This window comes from Cherax quadricarinatus, chromosome 79, assembly GCF_038502225.1.
Source record: "Cherax quadricarinatus isolate ZL_2023a chromosome 79, ASM3850222v1, whole genome shotgun sequence".
Lineage (NCBI taxonomy): Eukaryota > Metazoa > Arthropoda > Malacostraca > Decapoda > Parastacidae > Cherax > Cherax quadricarinatus.
The window spans coordinates 7,323,646-7,338,146 of NC_091370.1; the positions used below are offsets into that span (position 1 = coordinate 7,323,646).

Consider the following 14,501-nt stretch of genomic DNA (forward strand, 5'->3'; position numbering starts at 1 on the left):
CACCCCCCTCCCCCCACCCTAAGATACCTCTGCTTAATATATAAGGCCATCACCCTAGGCCCCAAAGCCAACAATCCTAGCCCTCCCCCCATTTCACCTCCGTCATTACCCCCTCCTTAGACAACCAGGCTCTCCCAAACCCCCACACAAACCTCAAAACCCTCCTCTGTATTTCCTGAATGTCCTGTGCCCACAAAGGGAACACCTCTGCCACACCCAATACCTTACTATACCAAACCATACCCCCGGCCGGGATTGAACCCGCTGTAATGCCACTTCACCAACCCTCAAACCTTTAAGCTTGTCTATAACCCTACTCGTGACTAGTTCAGAGTTGATCCTCCTGCACCTGCACCATATACCATATCCCACAAACCCTAAGTCTGTCACCAACTGTCCATCCCATCTCCTCCCCCAATCTCCCCCCAACCCAAGTCCCTACCTCCAACAACCTCGACTTTGCAAGATTAACTTCCATACCCGAAACATCCCCCAAAACTCTTAATCACCTCACTCACCCTTCTTAAAGCCCCCCCCCCCCAACTCATTACTAGAACAGTGGTGTCATCAACATAACCTACAATTCCCTCCATGCATCCCCCCCTCTACCCCCCGCAATTCCTCCTCCACAGCCTCAAAGAAAGGATGCTGCACACATGCAAAGAGCAACTGTGAGAGCGGGCAACCCTGCCTTAAGCCCTGTTCCATCAGCACCGGCTCCCCCAGCCTTCCATTAACCTGCACCCTCATGACTGCCCCCTCATATAGAGTGCGCACCCATCTCACTACCCCCCCTCCAAAACCCAACTTCTCCAAACAGACCCATAAAAATTCCCTCTGCACACAGTCATAAGCCTGTGCCCAATCCAAACCTAGGATGCCCCCTCCCAGGCAGTTCTCTATAAAATCCCTTATCCTACTGTGTCCATTCTTCATGCTTCGTCCCGGTATCCCATACTGACCCCTATGTATGACAGCCCCAATTACCTTCTTTAATCTATTACCCAATATCTTTGCAAAAAATTTATAATCTGAACACATTAATGACAACGGACGATAATCGCCCAAACCCTTCCCCTCTCTCCCCTTCCACACCAAGACAACAACCCCAGTTCTCTGTGTTCGCCCCATCCTTCCACTACTCAACATATAATTCAGAACTGCCACTAGGCACTCCCTCAGACTCTCCCAATGTGCTCTATAAAAATCATTAGATAAACCATCTATTCCAGGTGCCTTCCCATGACTCGGCCCATTCACCACCTCCTCCACCTCTGCCTCCTTAATGCTGCTCTCCAACATGTTCCGGTCCCCATGCCCCAAACCCAGATGAGCCCCAATAACTCCAAATGAATCCAACCCAATAACCCCTTCCCTCCTCTTCCATTTCTCCCAAAACCAATAATCTGCATACCTACTGATACTGTCTGTATCAGAAAGACCCTGACCCTGCACATAACCCCCCCTCCCCCACCACTAAATGTGCCACAGTAGTCCTCAACTGTCTGTCCTTGAATTTCCTTAGTACATACCCGGATGGCCTGTCACCTTTTAAGACGTCCTCCAAGCCTGCCCTGACTCTGAGTGCATCAAACCCTTCGTTATGAATCTCCACTAAACGACTTCTAAGTTCCCCCATAACACCACTCACACCTTCCCTATCCTCCCCCCATAACAATCATTCAACTGCCCCTCTAAGTAATTCTGCAATCCAAACCGCCAGCATGCCCGTTCCCTGCCACGCACCTTGAAAAATCCTGCAATCTCCACCTTCACATACAACTCCCACCAATCTAGCAAATTCACATCCTCATCCCTAGCCTCCCAAAAACCTTTCCACCAGTCCTGAAAGGACAAACCTAGATCCTCCTCCTGTAAAAGCCGCACATTCAATTTCCAATAACTCGGAAATATACGCGGAATACCATCTACCCTAAGGTCAGCCAACACTGCCCTGTGATCAGACAAACCTACGTCAATAGTCCTAACCCTCTCCACACCCATCTGCTGCATAACATAAATCCTATCCAACCGTGCTTCATAACTCCCCTGCACATAGGTGTTCCACCTGATACCCCCCCTGCCCACCACATCAACCACCCCCATATCCCATAAAGCATCCCTTAAAACACTCAACACACACCCCGCACCCCTAGGTATCACATCTCCATGCCAAATCACATAATTCCAATCTCCTCCAACTATCGAAATAGCAGGTAAACCCCTGAGATAGTAAAACAAAACTTCCCTAACAAAGTCTGCTTTTACCCTCATATTACTAATTGCTGGCATATAAACCCCCACAAAACATACCCTACTCTCCCCCCAATACCCATCCACCCGAACAACCCTCCCCCCTCCTCCCACCCCATGATGCACAATGGGCTGGTCTCCTTTACCAATACAGCCACTCCTCCCTTAAAATGCAAAGCCAAACTTACGAACGTCTTATATCCCCTCAATTGCAACTCGCATCCTGACCTGTGGTTATGCTCTTGCAAGAAACAAACGTCCACGTCATACCTTCTCAAAAACCACTCCAACCAGACCCTTTTGACTTCATTCTTGAGACCATTAACGTTTAGAGTCACACACCTGAATGTTCAAGGAAAGGCGGCTTACCTCTGTGCCACTGTGGCTTGCTCACACTCCCTTTTAAGCTGCTCACACTCTCCTTACCATTCTTCTTAAGCAGACCCCCCACCCCCCCTGACCCACCCCACCCGATTTCCCCTGTGCACCCCCCCTGTAGTGGTTTTCCCTACCACATCTGCCCATGCCTTCTTACCTGGTCTCTGCCCAGGTGTCAATACTTCATCCAATTCAGACGACCCCGCAGGCTGCTTCCTAGAGCTACCACCCAAACTCATATCTTCCTCAGGTACATCCTCCCGATGTACCTCAGCTACCACAACTTTTTCCTGGCCTCGCTCATCCAAGACTTCCACTTTCCCCTGCAGCCCTTCCATCTTCTGCACATCACTGGACCTTCCATCCAGGTCCTCTCCGACCAAAGCGTCCTCCAAGAAATCCTGTAGCACAGACTCCAATAACACCTCCTGCGTCGACGTTGCCCCTCCCTCCACCGCCACAGGCCTTGGTGGAACCTCGCTAGCCTCCTCCAGGAGTGTGACACGTCCCCAACAGGTCCCCCTCCTTCTCCACCTCCTCACTCCAGAGAGCCGTCCCATTCCTCGCTGTTACCACTGTACTCAGCTGTCATTCCTCCTCCAAAAGGGTTGGCACACTTGGGGCAGCTCTACGTACACATTGCGCCGCCATGTGCTCGTACGAGTCACAAAGACGCCACGTCCTCCTTTGCCCCACATAATGCACATAGACTTGAGATCTGTATCCAGTCAACAGAACATATGAAGGTATAGGCCTCTTCAATGTCATCTTGAGGGTGTAGGAACCTTCTGGGAGGCCTTCATATGGGCCATCCCTCCATACCCCTCCTCTAGCCTCATGAACAACACCGTAGTCGCTGAAGACGTCCTCAATTCCAAACTTCGTCGCCTCAAACGGTACATTCCGTACCCTAACCCATGTGAAGTATGTAGACACATCATGCATACACACCTCCACCGTCGAGTTAAGGCACATCCTTCGTTCCTGGTACTCGGCCACCATACTACTGTAGAAACTGGCCCTCGTAAACTTCACGAAGACTCTTCTCAAACCATTGAGGGCAACACCATACAGCTCCTCATTAGGGACGCCGTAGAGATCTCTAATAATAGCTGGAAGGAGCACGTTCATCGTAGCAGTGCTCAACGATCCCCATATCAGCTCGATGCAAACAGTGTTAACCCTCCTGCCGGCACGATCCGCCATCTTGGAACACTGAAAACTGCGCAGAAACCAGTTGATTCAGGAGCTACTGCGCAGCCTGTCCGCACGGCCCGAGAGCGATGTGGACAATGATATACATAATTAGTTTAAATTTGGTTCCATAGGAGCATCGACCTTTTCTTGGTTATGAGAGTTTGGGGTGGGTCTCAGTGTTGGTCTATTGTCAACCCAGAGTTCCCAGTCCTCCTTGCTATTTTCCTCTTTTTCTTTTTATCTTTTTTTTTTCTCTTCAATTTGTCTTGATACCAGTGATTCATGGAACTAGTCATCCTCCTTTGGAGGATGACTAGTTTTTTTATGTTCTACAGGACTTGATTCAAGGTCCTGTATCTTTTACTATTTTTTTTATATTTTTATTTAAAACAATACAGTACAACATATAAATAAATTAACTTTTGAACTAGCCATTTACAAATATGACCTACCATCAACTCTGTTGCATACCTTGAATGTTTTGTTTATATTTTATTAAAAGATATCCCATCACCTAACAGGATAAAAAAAAAAAGCAGGATAGCTCCTGCACAGAAAATTACATTAACAAAGTCAAAAACCTCACAATTCATGCTTGTGCACACACAAAATCCCCCACAGCACTGTACAATAAGACCCCTTGCACAAAGTAAACAAAAATTATAATACAGCATACAAAAGATAAAATTGTACATTACATTAACATAATCAAAAGGTAAACCTAAGCCTACAATAAACAGTGCAATGACACATACCACAATAAAACCTCCCGCATAAACAATAAGCAGGAAACACCTGCAATTAAAACACATAACTTTATATATACAATAAGAGCCCATACAAATAACGAACTCATGACATAATGGAGAACAGAACGTCTCCAAACACAGTGACCCACACCAGGTCATAGAAAAACCATACAACTACATTTAAGCTCTCCTAAGTACATTCCAACAAGATACGTATCAAAGCTGCCTACATACAGTACATAAAAGCCCTTTCGCCCTATATGAAAAAACAATAGTACAAAAGAATATGTAATACAGCATTGAAAAAATAAAATTGTACAATGAATTACCATGAAACAAATGGTAACACTAAGTATGCAATAAGCGTTAATAAGACACCTGCCAGAATAAACATCCTGAATAAACAATAAGCAGGAAGCACCTGCAGCTAAATCTTAGAACGTCATATATGCAATAAACAGCCCATACAACTATCAGACTCTTGGCATACTGGAGAACATAACGTCTCCAAACAGTGTCCCATACCAGGCCAAAGAGGGTATATAAAAAAAAGAAAAACCATATAGCTGCTTATACATTTTCCTAAGTAATTAAACAAAGTATGTAACAACACGCATGTCCTCAGGTAGCTTTTAACACAATAACCCAAAAATTCACTTAAAGTATAAGACAACACCAGGCCCCATAACATTATATAAACCATCCATAACAGGTGCTTATATCCCCCACCTACTAAACTAACACCATACTCTGTACATTACAAACGACCCACGGTTCGTCATGTCAGATGCGAACCCATGCTACAAGCGCAAAGCCACCAATCCGTGACAGCCGTGTAATAATTATCCAAACGCCAAAAAATATGTGTGACTTATGTGATACTGTACTGAATTCAAAAACAAGAACCCAGGGTCTCGCTGACATGAATAAAAGGTAAACCAACACGCAAGGAACACAACCAGAGGCCAAGTTGAAACCCTCGCACCTTCACTCATTCTCACACATCACAGACAACACAAAAACTCCACTACCTTACCAACTCCACAACTCACGTAAGGAGACCAGCCCCTTGCCCGCCCCCATGAGCCCGTAGGAGTCGACCCACTGAGAGGTTTCGATAACCCTCTGAGAAACGACTCCCAACGCCCCCTGTAGATTAATCTATTCCTACACATTGTTCTATAGAACCTCGCTGCTAATGCTTTGATCCTCAAACCATCTTTGACCTCCCTCATTCCCCAAGAAACATGTAAATAATCCACCATAACGTACATCAAAGCCCTCCCCACTTCCCCTGATACCCCACTGACATCTAACAACAATGCCCTAAGAAACGACCAACTCCCCCACCAACAGCCTGATAGCGCTTCCCATCCAAAACCTCACCCCCCCCAAAGATGGGGAAAAATATACCACGTGAAAGGCAGTTTCATCCTCCCCACAGAACAAGCATGTCTCCTCTCTCACCAACCCCTGCTGTATAGTCCTTGTGGCTTAGTGCTTCTTTTTTGATTATAATAATAAATCTCACCAACCCCATTTTATGCAACTCATGCTTGGATGCCAATACTCCCATAAGAAAACGGTATACCAACTCCCTAACCATTGCTGGTATCCTAAGCAATCTGAACTCCCTCCATATAACCTGCCAGTTATAAGTGGGGTACACGGCGACCCCCTGTTAAACACCCCGTCCCCACACCACACCCACCAACGTTTTAACCTTCAATTTTGAAACCTGTCTCACTGTCAATAAGAACCTTAGCAAATCCTCACAATCCCTCAAATCCCTGCCACACCACCAGTTTCTTGCATCCCTCATTACCCTATCCACCCTAACACCCCGATGTACGACCCACAGCCCGGCTGGTCACATACTGACTTTGGGTGCCTGTCCAGTGCCTTCTTGAAGACAGACAGGGGTCTGTTGGTAATCCCCATTCTGTATGCTGGGAGGCAGATGAACAGTCTTGAGCCCCAGACACTGTGTTGTCTCTTATCGTGCTATTGGCGCCCCTGCTCTTCACTGGGGGGGGATGTTGCATCGTCTGCAGAGTCTTTTTGCTTTCATAGGGAGTGATTTCTGTGTGCAAATTTGGTACTAGTCCCTCTAGGATTTTCCAGGTGTATATAATCGTGCATCTCCCTCCTACGTTCCAGGGAGTACAGGTCGAGGAACTTTAAACGTTCCCAGTAATTTAGGTGTTTTATCGTACTTGTGTGTGCCGTGAAGGTTTTGTATATTTTCTAGGTCGGCAATTTCACCTGCCTTGAAAGGTGCTGTTAGTGTGCAGCAATATTGCAGCCTAGATAGAACAAGTGACCTGAAGTGTCATCGTGGGCTTGGCATCCCTAGTTTTGAAGGTTCCCATTATCCATCCTGTCATTTTTCTAGCAGATGCGATTGATACAATGTTGTGGTCTTTGAAAGAGAGATCCTCTGATATTATCACTTCCAGGCCTTTTACGTTAGTTTTTCGCTCTATTGTGTGGTTGGAATTTTTTTTATACTCCGATATAGTTTTAATTTTCTCAAGTTTTCCATATCGGAGTAATTGAAATTTCTCATCATTGAACTTCATATTGTTTTCTGCGGCCCATTTAAAGATTTGGTTGATGTCTGCCTGAAGTCTTCAATGGAGGACACTGTCGTGCAAATTCGGGTGTCATCTGCAAAGGAAGTCACGGTTCTGTGGCTTACATCCCTGTCTGTCAGATATGAGGAACAGGATGGGAGCTAGTACCATGCCTTGTGAAATAGAGCTTTTCACAGTAGCCGCCTCAGACTTTACTGTTTACTACTACTATTTGTGTTCTGTTAGGAAGTTATAGATCCAACTACCAACTTGTCCTGTTATTCCTTTATCACACATTTTGTGCTCTATTACACCATGGTCACATTTGTCAAAGGCTTTTGCAAAGTCTGTGTATACATGTCTCCTAGAGCATCCAGGACCTTATCATAGTGGTCCAGTAGTTGGGACAGGCAGGCAGCGACCTGCTCTAAACCCATGTTGACCTGCATTGTGTAACTGATGGGTATCTAGATGAGCAGCAATCTTGCTTCTTAGAACGCTTTCGAAGGTTTTGATGATAGGGGATGGTAGCGCTATCGGTCTGTAGTTCTTTGCTATTGCTTTACTGCCCTCTTTGTAGAGTGAAGCTAAGGCTGTTGTTTTTATCAGCTGTGGGACGACCCCTATGTCCATGTTACCTATGCACATGATAGGGGTTTCTTGCAGTTCTTGATGAACACTGAGTTCGTGAGTCTGGGCCTGGGGCAGAGTGCATGGGCAAGTCATTTGGTGTCAGGATAATATCATATAGGTTTGAATATACCAAATTCTGTCTCGCTCATAAAAAATTCATTTAGGTGTTCTACTCTGCTTAGCGGCTCGCTCAAAACCTAGTCATATTGGGACTTGAGAAGCTCGCTCATTTCCTCGCTGTCATCTGTGTAGGACCCATCTCATCTAAGTAGGGGCCCAATACTGGATGTTGTTCTCGACTTAGATTTAGCATAAGAAAAGAAGTATTTTGGGTTTCTTTGTTTCTTTTATGGGTAACACATGATTAATATTTAAATTAATAATTTATTAGTACAGTTAAAAGCTATGTATGAACCATTTCCCCATTCAAAGAGGGGGTGGGGTTGTCTTGATGCTGGTGAAAGACTCTTGGTCCCAGGAATTGGAGCTCCCCTCTTCTGGGATGAAATTTGATTACCTATTCTACAAACACTGTATGATCCCTACAGGTTTAGTGTTTCATGAATATAGTAATATACCCACTGATTGCCTTCCACTACAGTAAGTAGGTCATCGTGAGACTAACACCGGCGCTAGCAAATATAATTCCTGGCAACCAGACTACTACCACCACCACCTTGAATATATCGCACCATAAGTTAGCATGTTTTAATATTTTTTTTTTTTTAAGAAAATAAGGCTTAACATTTTCATTACCTTGCATTGTTTTTAAGTGGAAAAGGAGAATGAAGGTACAAATTAAGTTTCCAATACACTAGAAGTTTTTATCATAGTACTATTATTTTTAGTTTTGTCATTATGGAGCTACTTGTGGCTAGTCAGCCCAAGGAGTAATGGAGGGTCAATCCTCCGTCCGCTAATCGCGAGATAAGACAATCTGTCCCTTGAACTGAATACCATGAAGCTAGAACATTTTTCTAATTCACGAACAAATAGCAAATTTCATTACTGCTGACATCGCAGTACAGAAACTTGTGTGAAACAAATATACAGACGCAACAGTGAAAAGTGAAATGACTAGTCAATGGGAAAATCTTGAAGTGATGTGGAAGGAGACCGGAGTGACGCAGGGCTCTTAGTCTACTGTGTTGATGCTGCTTCTGCTGGTGGTGAGGACTTATCATGACCACCATATACACCACCACCACCGATAATATGCAGCTTTGCAAGCCTCAGAAACCTCTACGTCTCCCTCGAAAATACTCGAGGTAAGTTGTATTTCGCATCCCTAGCATTTGTTCCTCAAATTTCTCTTCGGTACACCTGTTTCATAATATGCTGCATGTACCTCTTCATATATTACTATATGTTAATGGGGTCAGAGAATCATCGTCCCAGGATCCCGGTCTTAGACCAGGTCTAAATTGGAAAGAAAATGTTAAGAGGATAAAATCCATCAAGAAACACAGAGGACACTAAAGATTCGTGTATACCGAATGTAAGCAGAAGTTGTAAGATACTTAGTGTCTTAGGCTCATGAGACTAGTGCAGAAGACCCACAATATTGTCAGTACATAACATTTAACAGGTTTAAGTGTAACTAGCATGACAGGACGGTATTACCTCCTTGAATGGCTGCTTCCATACTTCCCTGAATAGTTGTTCCCATCAACCCGGAATCAGACAGGCACTAAGTATTTCTTCTCCAACACAAAAAAAAAAAAAAAAAAAACTATTTTGAGAATCTTCAGATATTAAAAACAAAAGAATACCATCTAGTCTATTTTGTTGGATGAACAGTCCATATAAATCGGTCATATGTAAAGACATGTGCTGGTTTTAAGACATAAACGCTTCGCCCATCAGGAGAGTCTTCAATCCAATACAGACAACGAGAGAAACGATGTATATGACGGTTAGGTTCTGAGGTAGGTGAAGTTAAGTGATGGTCGTCTTTTTGCCTAGGTAAAATGTTTTAGACAAGTACTTAGTTATGTTGTGGTAACGATGAGCTAAGATTTCAGACAACGTTTGTTATGTTAGTTTAATTCCCTGGCAACTAGTTTGTATACTCCATGCACTTCGTAATGTGGAATATAGTTAATTGGGAATCAAACCTACATAAGACTTTGTTTACAATTTTCTCTATCACCAACATTAACTAAAAACACGGGAATCTTCCGTCATATTAGTAATACTCATCCAACTTATTGTACCCAAGCAAAACCCGGCCATCACTTAACCTCATCCTTCTTTTACCACCTGACCTTGGTCGCCTGTTTTTTGTTCCCTGTATTGGTCTGAAGGAGACCCAGATGTGCGTTTCGCCGAAGTGTCTCGTTCTTGTCCGTGTTACCATTTTTAGCCAGAGCCAGTAATTTGTCACTCCCCGTTCGTTTCATACTTAAAAAGTTTTAAGACAAGATTAGATAAGAATTACTCAGATCTAAGAAAAAAATTACAGTAAAATTGTTCAATGATTCTAAGGGCACATAGATGTTGCAAGCATATATAAATGGTGCATTATATAACGATAACCCAATAAAATTATATTGACTTGCACATTTCCATTCTCTACACAGTTGACAAATGCTTGATGAAGCTTCACACAACATAACGTTGTCCCAATGAAAGCTTGTTTTGCAAAGATGCCTTTTTCTCGGCTACCTAATCTTCTAAAGCAATGCAGCATGTTGTGTGTAAAGAGTATGATGACCTTGCTTTGTGGAGCTTGCCTGAGGAGGTAACACCAGCCGCTGTACCTACATCCTGCTAACTTGCCATACACTTCTTGTACATATATAAAGATGTACATAAATTTATATACAGATGCACATTCCCATGTTTATATATTGCAATACATTATGAACACGCATGTACTTATGAGTATGTACATTAGGTTGGACATGTACGTTTGTGTGCACGTGTACGCAGACTGCATATACGCCTATCATGCCAGGCGTATCCTTGTGTAACTTTGCTTGTTTACCAGTGTAAATATGTATGACATGTACAATCGTTGTAGATAGAAATGTATACACAAATAATTTGTTGCCTCCACGTTTGTTCTTGCTAACATGGCATATATTCTTGCTTAATGAAATTCAACCAGTATCTAACGTTAAAAGCCTATTAATGTGTTGCTTCCCGTGTACGATGATTGAAACATTAACCAACTGTTTGACGAGTAAAAAATTGTATATATTTTTTTTTTAAATATATTAATTTCTGACCCCTCAAGGAAGGTTCCTTGATGCGGTGATGGGCTCTTGATCTTGACCTGTGTTCCAGTCCCTTGAATCCAATCCGAATTCCTTCCATTACCCCAGACGCTGTATGATCCCTACGGGCTTGGCGCTCACTCGTAAAGGTAAATACGTAGATTAAATTTAACATTTTTAAATTTGCTGTTGTTAAAACATCTGTTTTAGTGCATATAATTTGTAAACTAAATTCTTTATAAAAAAAAAATTCTTAACCCAGTGGAAGACATATACAGAGGTGTATGTACACTGAGATATTTCTTTAATCCCTTTAAGAGATGATTAAGTATTCTTGAATAGTGGTGAACAGGCTTTGTGCAGCCTTAATCACGTGTAGTCGATAGACTTTAAACCCACTTAACCAGTAGAATATGTACACCTTGCTATGTATGTCCGTGCATATCTGGTGAGTTTAAACCCGAAGGTGTGGATTAAAGTATTCTTTGGTGATGCCAAGTTCCGTGCCGTTTTAATGACCTTAACTGTAGTCGATAAGCTGTAAATATGTTAACTAACGAAACCACTAAAATTAGGAGATGCATAGGGATTGAAAACTAAGGAAAGTGTCCTAAGAGTATTTATTATGTTTTAGCGTTTCTCATAAATAGCTGTAATACTCTATGGAAGTTGGCGTGTATGTGCATTGAGGTGTGGACGTGTGATCAGATACAGGTGATAGCCAATTCACCTTGAGTGGAGCTTTGTCTAGACTAGAGACCCTTGAAATGTTAAACTGGTATTACCGCCACGCGGTATTGTTGCCACTGGTCAAAGTGATAACGTGAGATTATGAATACTCAGCCCCCTCATCCTTCACCTTCAGCATTGTGCGTGCGGATAGTAAAGTACTATGGGACTGAAATGCATAGTGGAGCTTACGCATCTTTCCATGCGTAAGCTTCCACTTGATTTCCTTGTGTTGGGATAATTAATAGTAAATATAGGTTTACGATAACCTAACCAACCATAACGTAACCTAGAATAATTTTGTAGTAACTTGGATCAGACAAATCTAAATTATTCGTTTATTCTTTATTTTTTATTAATTTGTTATATTGGGGAAGGGCTAAAACTATAGATGTTATAAGCCTGGGAAATGAAAGTATTCAAGTTTGATCGAAGGAAGGGCAAAAGACTGCAGTTCCTTAGATCAAAAGCCCTTCACTCTTACTAAACTGTAAAACATGCTTAAACGTCAGTCCTCTTTAGTGGACCGAATATGCCACCCGTTCGCCATATTTTGTACTACGTAAAAATGCATGCTTGAAATTTCGATCAACGCCCCGCGTTGCCAGGCGTAAGACACTCATCCTCTTTATTTCGTTATTGTTGGGTAAGTATATGGAAATAAAAGTTAATATATGTTAACCTGACTTAACAGTGAATTACATTATTATTATTATTATAATCAAGGGGGAAGCACTAAACCCGTAGGATTATACAGCGCCTATGGGGGGATGGAAGGCATTCAGGCTTAATTCAGGGAACTGGAGCACAGATCCAACTGGAGCACAGATCCAATTCCCTAGATCAAGAGCCCCTCACCAGCGTCAAGGAGCCTTCCTTGAGGGGAACAGTGAATTACAGATGTTAAAATTTCCATATCTCAAGCATGCGGAAGTGCACGAAGGGCAATTCGTGTGAAACTGGCTTCTCTAATTTGGGAACTGGTTGGAATGGTGACCATGTAGTTGAGTGCAGCAACTCCTGAACTTTAGGGAAAGGTCAAGGTTGGTGAGGTTGGGCGGAGGTTAGTTGCTTTGTGTAGCGAGGCCACCTACGTCAATATCATCTATATTTTGAAGAAATTTCGATACACTAGCAGTGTGCTGCCATTTTACATTTCGAATTAAATGGTGGAATATCCGTAGTGTGTTGCTGTCCTAATGTATACGAGAATTACACGCGTTTTCTTGTCATCTTGTATCACATAGGGTTTAGCGCTTAGTTAAATTTATGATAACTGCATAACGTAGGATAAGGTAATGAAATTGTTAGCCTGAAATGGAAGACTCCTGTAGGATGTTAGTCATGGTAAAGTACAGTGGGTTCAGCAGCTACTACACCATGCACAAATAAAAAAGAAAGTGTAGGGTTATGGATTGCTCAGTATTAAGATATATTTTGATTATCACACTTGAAGTTTATTCGAAAAGTTATGTGAGTAAACTTCTCGAATGAACTGCTTACAAATGAAATTTAACGTGGAGCTTAATGTTGCAGTAGTATATTAATATTATTGTGTCTCGTTCCTTGTTTTGTCGTGTATTCTAAAATTATCAATCAAATTTTAATGAAGTTATTCAGCATTATTGAACATTATACTGCTTAAGATAGTGACTTAATTAAGTTTAGTCTGTTGATTGTATGTCGCTGATGCATAAAATCCAAAAATATTTTAATTCCTAAAATAAGAATTAAAGTAATTTCGACTTATACAAGGCTACTGTATATGTAATATACCTTTGGGTGTATATTCGATATACTCCTTTCGGTATATTTTTTAAATAAAGTGATAGTTATATTTTCTAAAGCTTAATACAAATAGCTTGAAGCACTGGCAAAATCATACTAGTTAATAGACTTCTAACATTCCGAATGTAAATTTTACGTAACTGTTTCGAATAAGTATTATAATTGACAAATGCAGTCATGGAGTGATAACGTACAAAATGAGGGTCATTGGTATTAAGGGAAAGGAAGGCAGATGAATTTTCGGGTTCCTAACACACACAAAAACTAGTAATAAAAAAAAAAAATTCAGCATTATCGAGGTAAAAAGCTCAGTTCCCCAAAGGCACTATCCTGGTACCTCTGTTGTTCTCATCCTCACTGCAGAAATAGAAACACCCGTTACAGTTTTGTAAAATTTGCAGTTGACACTAAAACAAGCATGAAAGTCACTACTGTAGAAGACACTGAAAAATATATGAAGATATGAGCAGTGTTTTTCCTGTGGGCAGTGGAGAACATGACGTTCAGTGGTGATAGATTCAAGCTGCTCAGGTATGGAAAAAATGAACAATTCAAAAGGAACACTATATACAAAACTCAAGAGGATCGCCAAATAGAACGAAAAGAACAATTGAAAGACTTTGTCAGCTGACCTTTCTTTCGAAGAACATAAGACAAAGATCACGATAGCCAGGAGGATGACAGGATGGGTATTGAGAACTTTTAAAACAAGGAAAATAATGCCAGTGGTGACACTTTTCAAATTGCTAGTGCTCTCTCACTCGGAATATTGCTCAGTGTTGACGGCCCCGTTTAGGGAGGAGAAACAAGAGAGCTCGAACAAATACAGATAGTTGACAGTCCATATAGAGCTAGTAAAGCATTTAAATTACTGAGAACGCCTTAATATCCTGAACATGTACTCACTGGAGCGGAGAGATTCATGAAAACGTATGCTTGGAAAGCACTCAAGGGCCTGGCCCCAGATCAGCACACTC

General features: G+C 42.2%; 1 protein-coding gene across 7 annotated transcripts in view; it reads left to right on the forward strand.

Moving 5' to 3' along the window:
- Positions 1 to 14,501, forward strand: part of LOC128702637 (5-phosphohydroxy-L-lysine phospho-lyase) — a 140,176-nt gene that overhangs the window by 4,865 nt on the left and 120,810 nt on the right. The window contains exons 2-3 of one of the 7 annotated variants that reach the window (XM_070101882.1): positions 8,635 to 9,054; positions 11,028 to 11,156. The exons of 1 other annotated variant lie outside the window; for it this stretch is intronic. Coding sequence is in view for 5 of the 6 variants with exons in the window: in XM_070101876.1 (XP_069957977.1) it covers positions 8,969 to 9,054 (86 nt within the window). In the remaining variant the exon portion in view is untranslated. Of the gene's footprint in view, positions 1 to 8,546; positions 9,055 to 11,027; positions 11,157 to 14,501 lie in introns of those variants that run through there. 5 more of the 7 variants (XM_070101876.1, XM_070101879.1, XM_070101877.1 and 2 more) reach the window with 5 other exon arrangements.